Source organism: Lissotriton vulgaris, chromosome 5 (genome assembly GCF_964263255.1).
Source record: "Lissotriton vulgaris chromosome 5, aLisVul1.2, whole genome shotgun sequence".
NCBI lineage: Eukaryota > Metazoa > Chordata > Amphibia > Caudata > Salamandridae > Lissotriton > Lissotriton vulgaris.
The window spans coordinates 200,050,959-200,067,890 of record NC_141693.1 but is presented as its reverse complement, the minus strand read 5'-3'; the positions used below and the strand labels follow the sequence as shown (position 1 = coordinate 200,067,890).

General features: G+C 45.0%; 1 protein-coding gene across 1 annotated transcript in view; it reads right to left on the bottom strand.

Annotated features, from left to right (window-relative positions):
• The window catches only part of NPDC1 (neural proliferation, differentiation and control 1), a 475,224-nt gene extending 459,796 nt beyond the window's left edge, over window positions 1–15,428 (bottom strand). The window contains exon 1 of the mRNA XM_086921156.1: window positions 15,186–15,428. Within this exon, the coding sequence (XP_086777282.1) occupies window positions 15,186–15,270 (85 nt within the window). The 5' untranslated portion in view covers window positions 15,271–15,428. The remainder of the gene's footprint in view (window positions 1–15,185) is intronic.
• Window positions 15,429–16,932: the final 1,504 nt, after the last annotated feature.

The window sequence follows — 16,932 nt, the reverse complement described above, 5'->3', positions numbered from 1 at the left end:
AAGAGCCAGGTTTGGAGAGTGCTCCTACAACTGTGAATTAATGGGAGGACTTTGAATTTAACTGCCTTTGTACAAGGTGGCATCTACTGGGCTCCCCCTGGTTGTAGTTTGCTTTCAAATTGGCGGATGACCTCCAACAGAGACTACACAGTTCCAAAAGGGACCTGGGAGTCTGCACATTGACATTTTATTTCCTCCTGCCACTAGTACAGATGTCCCTGTGGATGTGCTGGGTGAGGGGAGAGTCGAGGGGCTGACCATTACCCCTTGAAGTGTCTACTCTGCAGGTGACATAGAGCTGCTTGCTCCGCACCCTCTTCATCCCTGTTGAACCGGACCCCTCGTCTGGAGCTACTACCGATCTCAGCCTCATGAACCAGCTGAAACCGTCCCATGGAAGCTACAGTTGTTCATAACTCCGGAACACCCAGATTATGCAGCCAACCAGTGTGCGCACGCCGTTAGATTGGAAGAACCCATACTTTCCCCCAGGGGCTCGGCACAAACAGGGCAAAAAAATCTTCTCCCCTGCACAGTACATCGTCCACTGACCCAGAACATATGCAGCACGGATAGCAGAAATACAAACGTCCTCAGAACAAGCACATGAAAAGCAACAGGAGGAACAACTTTGCTCACCCACAGAACACACCCAGTATATAAATCAACAATGCAATCTTCTTTCAGTCTCAAAAAATGTCTTGTTTAGAAAAAAAGTGTAAATGCATTTTTGCCAAGCAATTTTTGTGTGAATAAATGTGCACTATCCACACCTGAATTATGAAAGGACATTTGCAATACAAATACAAATTGCAGATACAAGACGCATTCAGGGCTGTTTGCATGTGAATAGATGCCCCTGCTCCTGAAGCTGCAGCCCCCTCCCTCTCAGCCACCTTCAAGCACCTCTTAACAGCTCATCAAGGGTTGGAGGTGTGAGGGGTGGGGGCTGCAGCTTCAAGAGCAGGGGCATCTATTCAGATGCAAACAGCCCTGAATGCGTCATGTGAAGTCAAGAAGGGAGGTGAGTGGAAGCTGTGCCGGCTTCAGGGAGGTGTGACCGGTGCCCGGTTAAAATTACGGACAAATGGCGTCCGTTAAAGAATCCTTCACGGACAACGGACAGACGGTCGAAATTACGGACTGTCCGTGAAATTTACGGACGGTTGGTCACCCTACACTGGGTATTTCACATTGTAGTGTTAGGCAAATACTTGGCCTCGGGGCACTTTGTGCAGACATCGTTCTGTTATGATCCACCCAGCAGAGCTGGATAACTTTGTTCCTGGACCACTTTGGTGAAGGCAGGTGACGCGAAGGGTGCGCTCACCTCCACAGAGGTGTTCCTTTGATGGGTGGACCTGGCACACTTCCATCCTAACCCGGGTGCATGACGAGTGCGCAGCAGGATGCCTCTTCGTGGTGGTCTGGATCCTAGACCTCCCTTAACCCGAGTCAGCCATGGCAGTGTTCTTGCAAAGGGGGCAGTTGTGGGTGGTTGTGCCACCCTGGCACAGCTGTGTGTGAGATTCTAGAACTGGGCTTGCAGACGCGCACCAGGCTTGAGTCACTGACATACATGTGCAGCTCTGAGCAGACAGTGCAGCAGATCACACCAGGGGGTCACGGCGAGCTTGATACCCCCCTCCCCCCACCCAAGCCATTCGAAGTGCAGAGCCCAATAGGGCAGAAGGAAACGGAGTTAGTGTGCAAGGCCTCTAGAGAGGTTGAGCAACTCTTAGATCGGGAGCTGTGGCACTTGCCCAAGCGGGCTGTGACAGGCAAGGGTAGGAAACGGGGAATCTATGGGGGAAAACTGAGATTGACAAGAGTCACATACGTTCCATGCAAGGATAACACTTCTGCTCGAGGGTGGAGAGCTTTACAGAAGAGTCTGGGAAGTAATCTGGAAAGGTAGGTTTATCACATTCACCGAAAAGTCCATTAAATGAATCGAAAAAAATCAATTTTGTGGATGTCCTTCTTTTAGGACATCACATCAGCCTCTTATCAGATATTCGGTTTTGTATTTAATAACTTGTGCTGTCTTTGTGATTTACATTCACTTATTTCTGGTCATGACGACATCATAAAGTTTCCCATACTTTTTATGAAAGCTGAACAAGGTCTTGCTCTTAGGCTAATACCCTTATGACAAGTTACATGAGAAATAAGTGCGTACATGCTCTATATTGTCCACATCAAAGGTAGACTTTGATGAACTATTAAACCTAAAATAACATACGCTGTCTATTTGAAGGATTTCACCTCTCTTTTACAAATCTTTTAATTTTTCATTCTGAAATTATGATGGGGGGCATTCTGACGGATATTAGCAAGGAACCAACATAAGGATAGCAAACGCGTTTTAGGCAGCAGTATATGTTATGGCGATAACACTTGTTAGGCACCAAAGATGTAGATCTGCATGTCTGCCTATTGCACCTTCTAGGTACCACCCCTTCCACAGAACATGGAGCAAATAGCACCGCCTGGCTATGTTGATGCCTATTGTGCACGAAACCGTCTGTGGATACAAAGCTCGTGTTCAGCTTTTGCTAAGCAACATTCATTTTGTTACACAATATCACATCAAGCTCACAACGCTCCCGTTGTGTGTGTCAGCCAGGGCAGAGTTTTTGAGCTGTAGTGGTCTGGCGTCCATCTTACTGCAGCCACACCAGAGTGCCCAACAGGTCTTTAAAAGATCAGTTAGGTGTCAACGAGGATTTGTTGTTCTTGCACCCTTTCTTAGAGGCCCTTCACCTTCATCTTCACCCCCCCCCAATTTATTTTTTATTTTTATTCAAACATATTTCTTGTACTGTTAATAAGATAGTATGGCATTTAAAAGAACTGTTTTCTAATCTTTTGTTTTCCTCATAACAAGGGCCACTGGAATTATGTGATTCTGTTTTTTTTTTTGTTTGTTTTCCCCCCCATACTAAGGGATTTGACGCATTTTCCACATAATCCATCATCTGCTGCATAACCTTCAGATTTTAACAAAAAATATTTGTTTCTAGCTCAAATGGAGCAAACATTACTAAAAAGAGGCAACATGTTTGTGTGCAGTAGAAGGTCCTTTGCAAAGGTCATCTAGTCATCTTTCAGTTGCTTATTTCTCATTTGGTTATTAGAATAGCACTAATGAGGTGAAATATTTGCTCAACGGTATTAAAAATGACTGAATAAAGAAGTAGTTAGATCAGAAAAGGTGCCTCATTATGCTGCATAATTTGCCCTTTTTGCTGCATAATTAAGCCTCCCAATTTTCAGTTTTTACTGATTTTTACAGATAAATACAGACACAAAACAATGTGTTTCCTATCTGTATTTATTTTTAAATGCAGAAAAATACAGAAAATTAAGCTTCTTATGAATGACTCTTCATGCTATTCTTCATGAATTCCAGGCCAACAGCTGAACATATAGCCATCATGGGGAAGTAAAAAACGAGATGACATGTCCTTAAATAAAGGGATAGCTCATCATATATTTGTATAGAATGCTAATATTATGCGTGGATGTAGTGTTTTGTTATTTTTGACTGTCTAATTTGTTAAAACGTGTCCAGCATCAAAGTATGAGTGCAAATTTATCACTTAAATAAATGTGGAAATATACAATTTTACAACTCCATTGGCTCTCAAAACCCCAAATGAATATGGATAAATACCAATAAGATGGGTCTAAAATAAATATGGATAAATGCAGACGAAATACTAAAAAATTGATACCAGCGTCAACCAAACATCTGCAGGACCCATGATCAAAGAAAACAAATTCCAGATGATCAGAGCAAGGCAGAAGTAATCATGAAACCATCCCAAGTAAGCACAAACACCCATGAGTCCTCCAACAGACCACAATCAGACAACCTAGGAAAGGACCTCAATAGGAATGTGAAAGCACTAGAGTTTGCACCAGCATACAGATCAAGAGGGGCTCACAACATATTAAATTGTGGGAACATCCTTCGCTTATTATCACATATACCCTCACTAACGGAGGTAAAGTCAACGGACCTGGACTCAGTAGAGTTTATCAGCCAAAGGGACCTTTGGGGAGTGGGTGAGGCCACACAGACAACATGGAGGCCGGAAACCATTGCACAAAAATATTACTGGAAAGTACGACATTTGAAAATTGGGGTATAAAAATAAAATCCATCAACTCACCCGGTTATCCAGCACCACTAATACAGTGGCAAGGGGGCAGACGGATAACAGAACGGTCCAACACCTCTAAGTCAATATTGAGAGGGGTGAGGGGTCCCTCGCCGGTCAGCATGAGGCAACCACATGATGCAAGGAGACATCACCAGAATCAGAATCATTTACACCAAGGTCTCTGCCACGAAGACTCAAGATGACCCATGAGGGTAGTTTCCAACCAAGTAATAAGCAAATGACAGAATAGCAGGTATAATCTGCCAGAAGGTGAAATAAACCTATTACGGATATGCTCATGGAACAGCAACGGGCTAAACAGCAAGCTGTCAGACCATGCCTTTATGAATTATCAAAAGTCATTCCATATCATTGCTTTCCAGGAGACATGGATGACAGATCCACCACATCTAAAAGGATATTTACGCTTCTATGCACCAGCCCTCAAAAGAGCAAAAGAGCAAGATTTGGTCATCTGCAGGGAGGCCTGGTGATCTATGTAAATAACACCTGCGCAAACTCAGTCCATTCAGTGGCCTTAACAACACCAGAATCCATCGCTATAAAAATCTACACTATAAAGGGGCCATCAGGGAATAGGCACAAGGATATAGTAATGATAAACACGTACATACACCCCAACAGGAAATGTAACAACGCAAAACAACTGGCCAACTTCGTAGAGTCTTGCATGAGCAGGGTCAATACACCAGATATGATACTGACAGGAGACTTTAATTTACATCTACTTGTCCCATCCAAAAGCGGAGGAAGTTTCTATACTTAACCATTTATGGAACATCCCGCAGCAGGGTACCAACTCATCAGCAGCTCCCTCAAAAATTGGTCAGCTTCTTATAGAGGATCTTGAACATCTCATGCTTAGAGCAGCGAATGGCAGAACTACAGATGATACACCCCCCTGCCTTTACCCATCAATCATCACAAAGAATTCAACGGTGGACTATACCTTTGGCTCCCTAACTCTCTTTAAAGAAATGTTCTCATTTAGTATGGGCGACAAAGTTGATAGCGATCACTGGCCCAAGGAACTTATATTGCGCACAAATATCCCAAGATTAATGAAATGGAACAGCATACCAGGCACAATTACTACAATCAACTTTAGGAAAATAAAATTCACACAAGCAACGCAAGATAACTTCCAGGAAGCTGCTAAATTTCTATTTGAATCACAGGAAGGTGACAACGAAATAGAGAGATGGACAAATTATACACATGCCTTGGCAACATCTTTCTCCGCCCCAATTAAATCTAAATCACAGCAGGGCTATAGAGGACACACTAATTACACCATGGCGCAAAAGAGCAAGATAAAATCCATCAAAAATAGCATCAACTACTCTTTGCGGCAGGTGTGCCGGTCTCCAACTAACATCACAAAACTAGCTGAATTGCAACAGCAGAAAACACGACTGAAGCAAGCAATTTGGGAAGCCAGGCATGATAATGAGGATATCCTATGGGCGAAACTGCATGCGGACTCTAAGTTGAAAAACAGTGCGAGATCTGGGAAACAATAAAAAGATTCACCCATCTGATGCACTAGAGTCTGTCTTCAAATATATCTGAGGAAGACTGGGCCACTTATCTTGGAAACTACTTTCATCAAGGAAAAACCGTATGGCACACAGAAACTAGCATGGATTCCACACAGCGGCCTATCATCTTGAAGCATCAATCCAATGAGGGAAAAGCAACCCCAGAGGAATGGTATGAAAGAGAATCCCGGGGATTCAGACCCATACATGATTACATAAAATCAATCAACAATTACATCAAGAAGGGAAGGCAAGGAGGGGCACCGGGGCCCAATGGAATTCCACCCGCGCTCTACAAACAAGACACAGAATATTGGGCGAAAGCACTCAGTCCTCTGTTTTGGGAAATAAGAGCGACAGGCCTACTCCCTCCATCCTGGCGGACTTCGATAATTTCACCAATTTTCAAACCAGGTGACAAGACTCAGCCTAAGAGTTACTGGTTTGTTGCCCTCTTGGACCATGAAGCAAAATATTTTGCCGGCACTTTGCTGGACGAACTGCAACTCTGGGCGATAGACAATTCGATCATCCCCCTAAATCAAACTGGCTTCTCCAAATCGGTTGGGACCACAACAAACATAACAACAATGGCTCTGTTAATCGATAAGGCAGAGATCACAAGAACGCCACTACATTTGTACTTCATCGATTACCGGGCAGCTTTCGATCATGTAAATTGTCACAACCTTTGGTTGAAACTGGCAGGCTGGCTTTACTGAACCTGTAAATTAATCTGCATACTAAGACGTGGGTTCAAGTAAAGCTGGGCGACAGATCAACCCTATGGAGGTATATTTCATCAACAAAAGGCCTCAAGCAAGGTTGCGTACTGGCCCCAACGCTATTTAATCGGTTTCTTGCAGATCTGATCCCGCTATTAAATGCCAGTAAATCATACTCTCCATAGATCGGTAACCTAGTACTACCATGCCTACCCTACGCTGATGAACTAGTATTGATCAGCCAAATGAAGGTGAGTCTACAGCATCTTCTTGATATCACGTTTGAGTAGTCTGAGGCTGACAATTTAAATATTAACCTGGAAAAAAACAAAACCATGACAGTTAAAAAGAACCTTAAGAAAACACCGGTCTGGTTTTGGGACAATGAGAAACCTACATTCCAAACTGACGGGCCCCTCACTTGCCCCACTGGTTGAATTATACGAGCACAACTCCTACCCACAATAACTTATGGGAGCGAGGCACAGAGGGGAAGGGACTCGAAGCTCTTGGAGGTTGTGGTCGCAAAAGTGTATAGAATAAATTTTGGTTTACCAACACGAGTCTCTCCAGCACAAATTAGGCTTGAGGTTGGTGTTCAAAAACAGACCATTGCAAGAAAAGGTGCAATAGTTATTTTCTGGGACAAAGTAAGGAAATACAAATCAGGTACCCTAAATTGGCACTTGTGGCCTGAGCTACAACAGAAAAAAGCATCACCAGAGGCGAATTATTATGCGACTAGCGTGTCCACTTTGGGTCTCACGGAACTTTGGCCAACTCCTATAAGTCATTCACTCCTTAAAAATTCAACTAAGAAAATAGTAAAGAATCAATCTTGGATTGAAGATAAGGCAGCCTTAACAAGGAGATCGCATGGCTGGAAGATCTTGAGTTCCTATTCCTCCCTGGATGCACAAAAGTATCTAGCTTCGGGTTTTGCCAAATATACAAAAATTCAATTTTTAAAATACACATTAGGATTGCTGCCATTCACAAAGCACTTTCCATATTGGCTGAAAAACCAATCTGATCCCAATTGTCGCTTATGTGATACATCGCAAGAAGATATGCTGCATCTCCTCTACACATGCAAGGAACTAACAAAGGAAAGGAGACAGCTTTTAAAACCACTTTTTAATCAGAGAGGTATTCGCACACGGAGACAGGCTGTGCTCGCATGTTTTACACCCGAGGACACGTAGCTTAACTGCCGCTTTGTAAAATTCTTGAGACAAGTGGAGAAGAAAATGCCTAGTCAAAAAAGCAATACAGTTGACAAGGAAAAGTCGGACGCTGCTAAATAACTGCTTATTGCTTTAATGTACTGCAAACATCAATTGGTCATAGTGTTTTTCATTGGTTTTAATATTTTTTAATTGATGACATGCAATGAGATATTTTGTAGCAATGGTTTTAAGTAACTCTGCTAAATAAAATAAACTTAAAACAGATGATTAAAATACATTAAAAAAAATACCATAAAACTAAGAGCCCTACGCATAATTCAGTCAACTCTGTTGCAATAATTTGGTGCTCCGCTGCCACATTAATTCCAGTTTCTCTCCTCCTAGCTCTACTGTATAAAGAATGGAAGTCAACCACCTGAACCTGCATGAAAAAAATAACAAGTTAGGACTATTCCAGTTTGCACATCACTAGCGACTTTACTGGTAAATATTTGCTGACAAAGTTCAAAACAAGGAGCTGAAGGCAGTAACCCAGGATGTGAGAGGTTGGTCGGCATCCTTGGGGTGGTTAATATGGTCAGCTCGGGGATCATTAAGGCAGCACTTGGCAACCCTGCCACTGCACGCAGTGCAAATCACTCAAATATACAACTGGAAATATTCCTCGACTAGTTCAACTGACTCAGGGGGGTATTTTTTTAATTTCACTTTGAAGTGGAATAACCTGTGTAACATTTCAATAACCTGCTCTGAACTATTCAAAGTCATTACAGGTGAAAGTGGTTTTTTTTTCACTTTAAATCAACACAGCTATGGAAGAATGACATAGCCGTACTTCCCAACCAGGCCAAAAACGGAGAAGACATCAACATGATTCTTTGCCAGCCTTAACATTAACTGGTTCTGTACCAGCTTTAACAGAATGGCTGAAAATGTATGGTTGTGCTTCAGAAAACTGTCTGCTGTCAGGCACATGCTAAACATGCACCGTATAGTGCAAAACCTTGTTCGTTGATAGTGAACTAGGGCAAAGCAAGCATAAAGATGAACCTCCTCGGCACACACACAGACACACAAGTGAAATTATGCTGAAATGCAAAATAATTTTCCAATTTCAAGTTTAATTGGTATGAAAAGTGGAGATTATCGACCAGCTAGTTGCATGGTGTGAAAGTGCGGATGCTTGTTTACGTATTGGGAATTAATAGGCCTGCTACTAACGTTTCAGAGTAGGGTCCTCTCTTATGTACAACGAACAAAGAAGAGTTGGAGGGTCTGTAAACCAAAAGAGCCGAGCCTATACGGTCCTGTTAAGAAGACCACACTTTTGGATTGCACTAAATCAGACCAAGTGGTCACATGACACAAGTATATGATAGATATCCTATCAGCCCACCCACTTGGCGGAGCCTCGTCATGTAGGACGTCTAACCAGAAAAGTGCTGAAAAAGTGCAGTGCAAACAAAAAAGAGTGAAGTGGGTGATGTTAAAATGACGGTCGAGGAAAAAGAAATGTTTTTTTATTGATATTCACCAGGACGCCAGATTAAAAAGAGATGTAGGACAGTGTGAAAAAATCACTGTTTACTTATTTGTTAACGGGCTCCCTCCCCTTCGGCTTTGGTGTTAGCCGAGAGGTACCGACGGAGAGAGCGGGGCCTCAATCTCCGAGCCGTTGCCGGGTGAGGTGAGGCTTGACTCCCACATATTGCTGGGATTACATCCTCCATCAACTACTGGTTCGAGAGGATATGGTAGGATGGTCTATATGACCACTCCAGTAGTTTTGACAGCCCGTTAACAAATAAATTGGTCTGTCTTTTTCATTTTTCACTTTACACAAAATTATTTGAGTGTACCTTTGCAGTAGCAATATCTTATGTATGTGGCCCTGAAGAATGCCGGTGTAGTTTTCACGTATTGGCAGAAACATGTTGGCCTAATCCACAACACAGCAAAGTAAACAGTGATTTTTTCACACTGTCCTACATCTCTTTTTAATCTGGCGTCCTGGTGAATATCAATAAAAAAAAAATTCTTTTGCCTCGACCGTCATTTTAACATCACCCACTTCACTCTTTTTTGTTTGCACTGCACTTTTTCAGCACTTTTCTGGTTAGACGTCCTACATGACGAGGCTCCGCCAAGTGGGTGGGCTGATAGGATATCTATCATATACTTGTGTCATGTGACCACTTGGTCTGATTTAGTGCAATCCAAAAGTGTGGTCTTCTTAACAGGACCGTATAGGCTCGGCTCTTTTGGTTTACAGACCCTCCAACTCTTCTTTGTTCGTTGTAGCTTAATTAGGGGTATTTGAGTTTGGATGGTCTATAAATATAGTCCCCTTGACCCTCCTAAACTATTGTTTTCCTCTCTTATGTACTCCGAAAGACAGTCGGATCTGCAGGAAAAAATGCAATATCCCTCTTTCCGTGGCACTGCAGAGGACATCCAAGCCTACATTGTTCTTTGAAATGATACCACACAGCACACTACACATGCATCACCACTGAACGTGCATCTAAGAAAACACTGAAATCATAACTAAAAGTGGTTTATCAGCTTTATGGGCGTCATACTACATTCTTCACACAGGAATGGAAACATTTACGTCAAGACAGGGAGTTCACTTTCTGTCTGATGCTTGAATCCTAACCACACATTGCAAAAAGTGGAGACAAAGGATAAGAAGCAGTGAAGAATGTGGCTAGGTTAAAAAACAATGCCCAGGTGGAACTTGTTCTAAATACTACATTTGAACATTGCCAGGATTATTGTAACATTTACCAAAGTATTTTCTTTCACCATTTGTCAAAGAGAACAGGTTTGCCAGGAGACAGCACAATATATCACATATTTCACTACTCAATGCAGCAGCAAAACACAAAATGGTGGCACCCCTTTTCAGAATGTGTTGGGGGGTCCTTGAGACTCTTGCATTTTGCAGATATTCACAGGCCTATGGCTGTCAGGGGGTCCTTGAAGGGTGAGCTCCCTCCAACCCCCCCCCCCCCCCTACACTGCAGGGGTTTCATGGGATCTGCATTCTGCCCTTGGTTCAGTGTGGAAAGTGAGTTACACGACCTCTGTTAAATTTGTAAAAATAAAAAAGTGCACGGATCCAAAGACTTTCTTAGAAGACCAACACAGGAGCTGCTAAATGCTAGGTGTTACCAAACATCAGGGGTACCTAGTCTTACTGCTAGCTCGTGTCTACTTCGTCCACCATTGTACGTTTCCTATCTCTTTATCTTACTCTTGCGTGTTCTTTTTCAACCCTGTTTGCTCCTTTGTCACAGTTTTGCTTTCTATTCCTGATTTCTCCCTTTTCTGTTTTCCAATCGCTTACTCTGGGACAAAATCTGATGAGAAAAAAATAAGACTGGTCTCCAAAAATGAGTAGCCCGGTACAAATTAAGCGCTGTTAATGACTTGCACAGTGATACACATTTCACAGTCTACTGGCACAAGTATCTCCAGTAAAACACCAATGGCAGTGGAGCATTTACTCTTTGTTTTGAAGTAAAGGAAAATCTGCGATAAAGTAGCGAAAATACGGTCATAAAATCCAGTGAGAAAATGTAGCAGACTCTTTATGACTCGACAGGCAGAAATAATTGCATATTATTGTTTAAATCACGAAATAAATAATTAAGCAGTGATAGCAACTCAAAGCAGCATTTGCCAACAAATCAAGCCTGACTTCTGTTTTTTCGAAGCGGCTGGTGGCAGCACAGTCACCTAAATGCTATTGTTTGACAATCCCTAGTTCACTCATGCCTATTTATCGAGATGAGGGCTCCACTATTATGCATTTTACAGAAAGGTCTCCCTCCATACCACAATTCATAAGCAATGTAATTTTTAAATTAGGAAAGACAAAGCTGTCACCCTGCAGTATTTGCATGAAAACCTCACAATTAGACAACGAAAGACAACCTTGCAAAGCAGTTTGGTGGAACCTGCAGGATCAGTGGTGCTAGTTCTTTTTATTGTCAGAGGTCAGCCATGTATGAAGGGTCGCATAACTCCCTCAAGCTGCACCCACACAAGTTATTGCAAACGCCCTTTTTAATGAACAGTGAGAAGAAAAACCACACCTGACACCAATCCCTTCAGGACTCAAATACACCCAGACTGTCAACGCCAGCGAGTAAAATAAGAAGCAATGCACAGCATGCACACACGTGGTAGAAAGCAACACAAACAGAATATGTAAACAGCCAAACTGTACGGGATCCCACATAAATATGCATAATAAATGAAGTTAGACAAACTGCTGGACTAATTCCAATGTCTGCGTACGCAGCAAGGCCTTCTGGGAGTGAGAAGGATCCCACGGAAGACAGGGCTTAAGGTATACATTGCAGAATGGGCTTTTATCCAGGTCACAAACATTGACAACACAGATACGGGAGTACACTACTCTCCACTATGAACGCACTACCAAAAAGTACATACATATCACACACAAGCTTACCCGAGGGGTAACTTCCTACTATAAAAACAATCGCAAAAGGAGCTATAGGCAGTGATGAGTAGGGGGCTACTTCACCTGCTTACAAATACATAACATGCTCTCTTAGTAACAAATGACCATCATATAATATTTACTCGCACAAATTGACATTGGAAAATGTATTCCATCATCTCTGGGGGAAATACCTTATTTCTCTCTGTGATAAAAGACACTGTTTGTTTATGCGCATGGCACTCCTTCCCCATGGTAATACCTACAACTGCTGCCCTATTCCCCCAGAGGTAAATACATTCCAAATTCTCTACGAACATACGTCCTATTCATCCAGTGCTGCAACCCTTTTACTTCAACCTAGAAGTTGATGACCATTGGCCATATTCTCTCATGATTCTGTCACAACCAAAGCAGTTTATGCCCGGTTGTGCCAAAGGAGTATTCTTTGCATTCGCAAAACGGTACTGGTCACCTTCTCTCAAGGATAAATACCCCATAGTCCCTATCTGCATTGTACCCATCCACTCTGAGATAAACACCTTTTAACCGCCCCCCACTTCCGTAGGAGGATATACTTAAAACCCCACCCTGCATAAACTCTCACATGCCCCAAGAATAAAATGATGTGCCCTTTTCTAGCTCAGAATCCTCTGGGTTGCATATGTGTGTACTACTGTTTAAGAGGTAAATTCTCCACATGCGCGCCCTCCATGAGTCTCAGTTTCCTTCTGCGGATGAGTTAGCACCCATTCGGACAGCCCTGCCAAGTACCACGCATCAGCATTAGACTAACACATTTTAGTGTGGTGGTCCACATCACCGCACTAAATTGAATAAATCATACATTTAAATGAGTTGACAACACCTGTGCGCTGTGAGTGAGAAGCTCTGAGTGACCACAACTGTCAGGGCTGAATTTACACCAGCACGTGAGTGCTGTGCAGACGGTGTTGCAGACTGGTCACTGGGGGAATCGAATGAGGGGCTCTCAGTGTGTGTCATGGCTCCAAAGTAAGCATTACATGCTCTCCCTTTACACAGCTCTGATGTTGTGGATGTTGGAGCGTCTGTAGCACTGTCCTGTGCATGTCTGCCTTTAAGAAGTGAAGGAGTGGGCATCCACGAATAGTTTATTGTGGTGTGTATCTTGTTTCTGCTGAAGGCATCAGCGAGAGCTGCTGTGCGATGCAGGTGACTCCTCGCCACTAGCAGTACCGCAGCCTCCAGCACCGTCACTGAGACCACCTGCTGCAACAGCGAACTGGTAGAGTACTGTAGTTTCTGTTTACATTTTTCTTCCATTGAGTTTTTGCATTATTAACTAATCACATTTTTCAAAATCAACCATCAGCGGATACATTTTCTTTTGCTTGACAGATCATGTTTAACGATTTGCTCATAGAAGAACTTACTTCCATTTTGTGAGTTCTCTGCATACGATTCTTGGAGAAGGAGAGAAAATCTGCCATATTTAAAAGTATAAAAGCAAGCACTTTAATTACTTCTTGCCATACACAAAGATCTGTAAGAGTACCAAGGTTTTTTAGTGGGGTAATAATGCAACTAGTAAATACTAATAACCAGCTTCTAATCTGTGAAAAAGGTTAGTGCAGGGCCCCAAAGATTTTCTTAGGTGCCTAGCAGTCTAGTTCAGTCTTGATTCCCATGCATACTCATTTTTCCACGACTATGCACTTTCTGACTCTTGACCTCAATCATGCAGGTCATTTTTCGTTAATGTTTTCTCCGATTCTCACTGTTTTCCTAGCTTCACTTCCTCCGTTCTCCTTTTTCCTCTTGGTCGGGTCAAAGGGATATGATGAAAAATTAGTGATTCACGTCTTGTCTATTAATTGACCCAGTTCCTCTTAATAAAGATAGGTTTTTAAATGATAGCCTTCAAGATGGCTTACATTGCCTAGTGTACTAACACATCACATGAACCTGAGAAATTCATGTGTTTTGTATGCTTCCGGTTCAGATTCAGACATCAGGCCTGTATCATCTATGCCTGAAGGCAGTTCAGACTGCACATGCTTCTTAACCACATGGCTGCTGGGCGTTTTCCCCCCCTGTGCTGGAAAACCACTGATGCCATTTGTTCATGACGAGCTCAGCTCGTCATCAGCACACGACACCTTTGGGTGATGACGAGCTGAGCTCGTCATCAGCATCGAAAGGGTTAATGGCAGGGTCATTATTTGCAAAAGTGTGTGAAAAGAACTATTTTTTGGGCAGAGGCATCCTCAGTTATTGGATTCTGGTTCTGGCTCTTGGGCGTGACCCTGTTCAGCCCACGATTTATGTAACTGTGCCGGCAAGGCAGGCTTTAGCGCTGGTGGCGCCCAGTGTGACCATCATTTTTGGCACCCCCACACCATATGACCACCTACTAAGATTCTCTCCCTACCACCGGGCAAAAGTGCCCCTCATCCCTCCAATCCCAAGTTATTGCTAAACGCAGCGCCCCCTTGAGGTCAGCGCCCCATCCACATGTCAACGCCCAATGCGGCTGCACCAGTCGCACTGCTCTAAAGCCGGCACTGTGTGCCGGTCCTCTGTAAGTAAAGTTGCAGTGCCTGAGCTGAGCTCTGCATTGCAGACACTGTCTGCAGTGTGCACAAAGTTGAGCTGTGTCAGTGAGGCTGGTTCACGCTGGGGCCTCTCTCACATCCTAATGCACTTCCATTTTTGGTGCTTGGCAGCAGTTTATAGATCTTCTTATAGTTTCTCATTGCTCAAATTGGTGTAATTTCCAATATCAATATATTTCCTTCAACTTCATGGCTTGATTTTGCTTGCGAGAAAGTGCCGCTCATAGTCGTTGAATATCATTCATAATTACACTGAAATTATGAAAATGTCACACATAAGCAATCTGAAACCTTGGCAGCTATGTTCCTGTCCCTTACGAGTGAGGTGCCGCCCTGCCAGTGCTAAGCAGCCCGGATCCCCCACACACACGCCTCTAACTGGCGGTGGATACCCCTCATCTTCCTTGACTACCTCTATATACGACCTTCCCTTCCTCCCGAGCGATGCCCGGGTCCCCTGCTCACCTGGCGGAGCCGCGGCGCCGAGCTGGCTGAGCCCGCAGAGGAGCAGCAGCAGCCATGCTCCCAGGGCTTCTCTGGGGGGCTCCATGCTCCGGGGCTCAGGGCTGAGGGTGCAGCATGGTTCAGGAACGGCTGCAATCACCGTCGCGCGCCGCAAGCTCAGCTGGCCAGCAATCTGACAGTCAGCGCGCGCTCCCGAGCGGGGCGGAGCGCGCGAGGCCGGAGACCGCGGAGGAGCTAGAATGTAAAAATAAATAATAAGGAGAGGGCGTGTCTAGAGGGGCGTGGCGAGTCAGAAAGGAGGTGGGGCGGAGCGTGTGAGGCGCGAATAGGGGCGGAGTCAGGCTACGTGGATCAAGGGAAGGTGGAGCTAAAACTTGCTGGAGGCGGAGCTACCTCCACGGGCCTAAAAGCTCAACAACATTGGAGAGTAGGCGCTAGGACGGTAGAAGAGGAGGCGGAGCTGCCATAACAGCAAGGGGGCGGAGCATAAAGGAGAGGGCTTCCACATTGTCGAAGCCGCCCCTAGGCGCATGCCCTGCCGGTAGCGGACCGGCGCGTCTGATGTCACTCTGCAATCTTACGGGGCAGGTCATTCTCGTCTGCTAACTGGGAGCGGAATAAAAACGCACCTGCATCCGTCGTGCCCCAGGGCCAAACTTTCCCGAGCGTTAGCGGTTGCTTAGTGTTAAATGGCGACCCGTGACCGAGGTGTTTATCGTGACTGCAGTGTGCGTTTTATTTATGTAGTGCAGCTATGCCATTTGCGTCCAATTTTGGTATTTATATTACGCTTTGTTATCACTTGCCATTTATGTGGCACGCATTCTGCCTTTGTTAGAGCATCGCATTCGATAGTCAGGGAAGGACTTTGCCTCCGAGGCTTCGATCGAAGGGTTTTGGTATGATGTAGTTTGTTGCATGCAGTGCTAATTTTGTAAAAACATAAGTTGCCTGGGCTCAAAATTTCGCTCCGGAAATTTCGCTTCCGGCCGGCGCTACTAATATTGGTTTGCCAAATTCCAAGGCTGCGCAGTCTTTACGGCTGCCCGAGGCCACCCTGTGGCCATCAGGAGGGCGGGCCCTTAGTCCCGGAGGACTTCCCCCGCCCCCCCCCATACTTGTGTCAGCCACTCCTCCCCGGGCAGGTGGTGCCCGGTTGGAGCGTGGGCGGGCCAGTGACGCACGTCCGGGGCGGCAGGCAGGCGAGGGGTTTATATTTTCCCCTCGCCATTTTATCAGCCTCTTTGCCGCTCCGGACGTCGCGCGTCGGGTCACAGGACACTCTTTTCTCCCATCGAGTGCTGCAGTGCGTGTGTTGCCCGCCATTGTCAGATCGCCGAATTGTAAGGTAGGTGTGCCTCTCTCTCACGTCCCCCGGCCCCGTCCCTGGTATGGATCCAGGTGGTACAGGGGCCCTGTGGCAGGAGACCACGGGGGGGGGGGGGTGGCCACCCACGTGTTTCGGCTCGAGTGGGCTTATTTTGCGGCACTGTGGCCGGGTGGGATTCGGACTAGGGGGCAGCATAGCGGGATTCGGGGCAGCCCACACGCTCGGTATGCCGCCAGGCAGCTGGCTTGCTGTGGCTGAGCAGGCTGAGTTGGCCTGTTGTCGTGCGGGACTCGTGTCCCTCCTCGCCTGCCTCGAGGCGTACTCCCCGATCCCCTGGCATTCGTGGGTACAGTTGTGCCATTGCGGGCGGGTTGTGGGTGCAGGTTGCATTTCCCCGTCACCGTTTGCCAGGCGGAG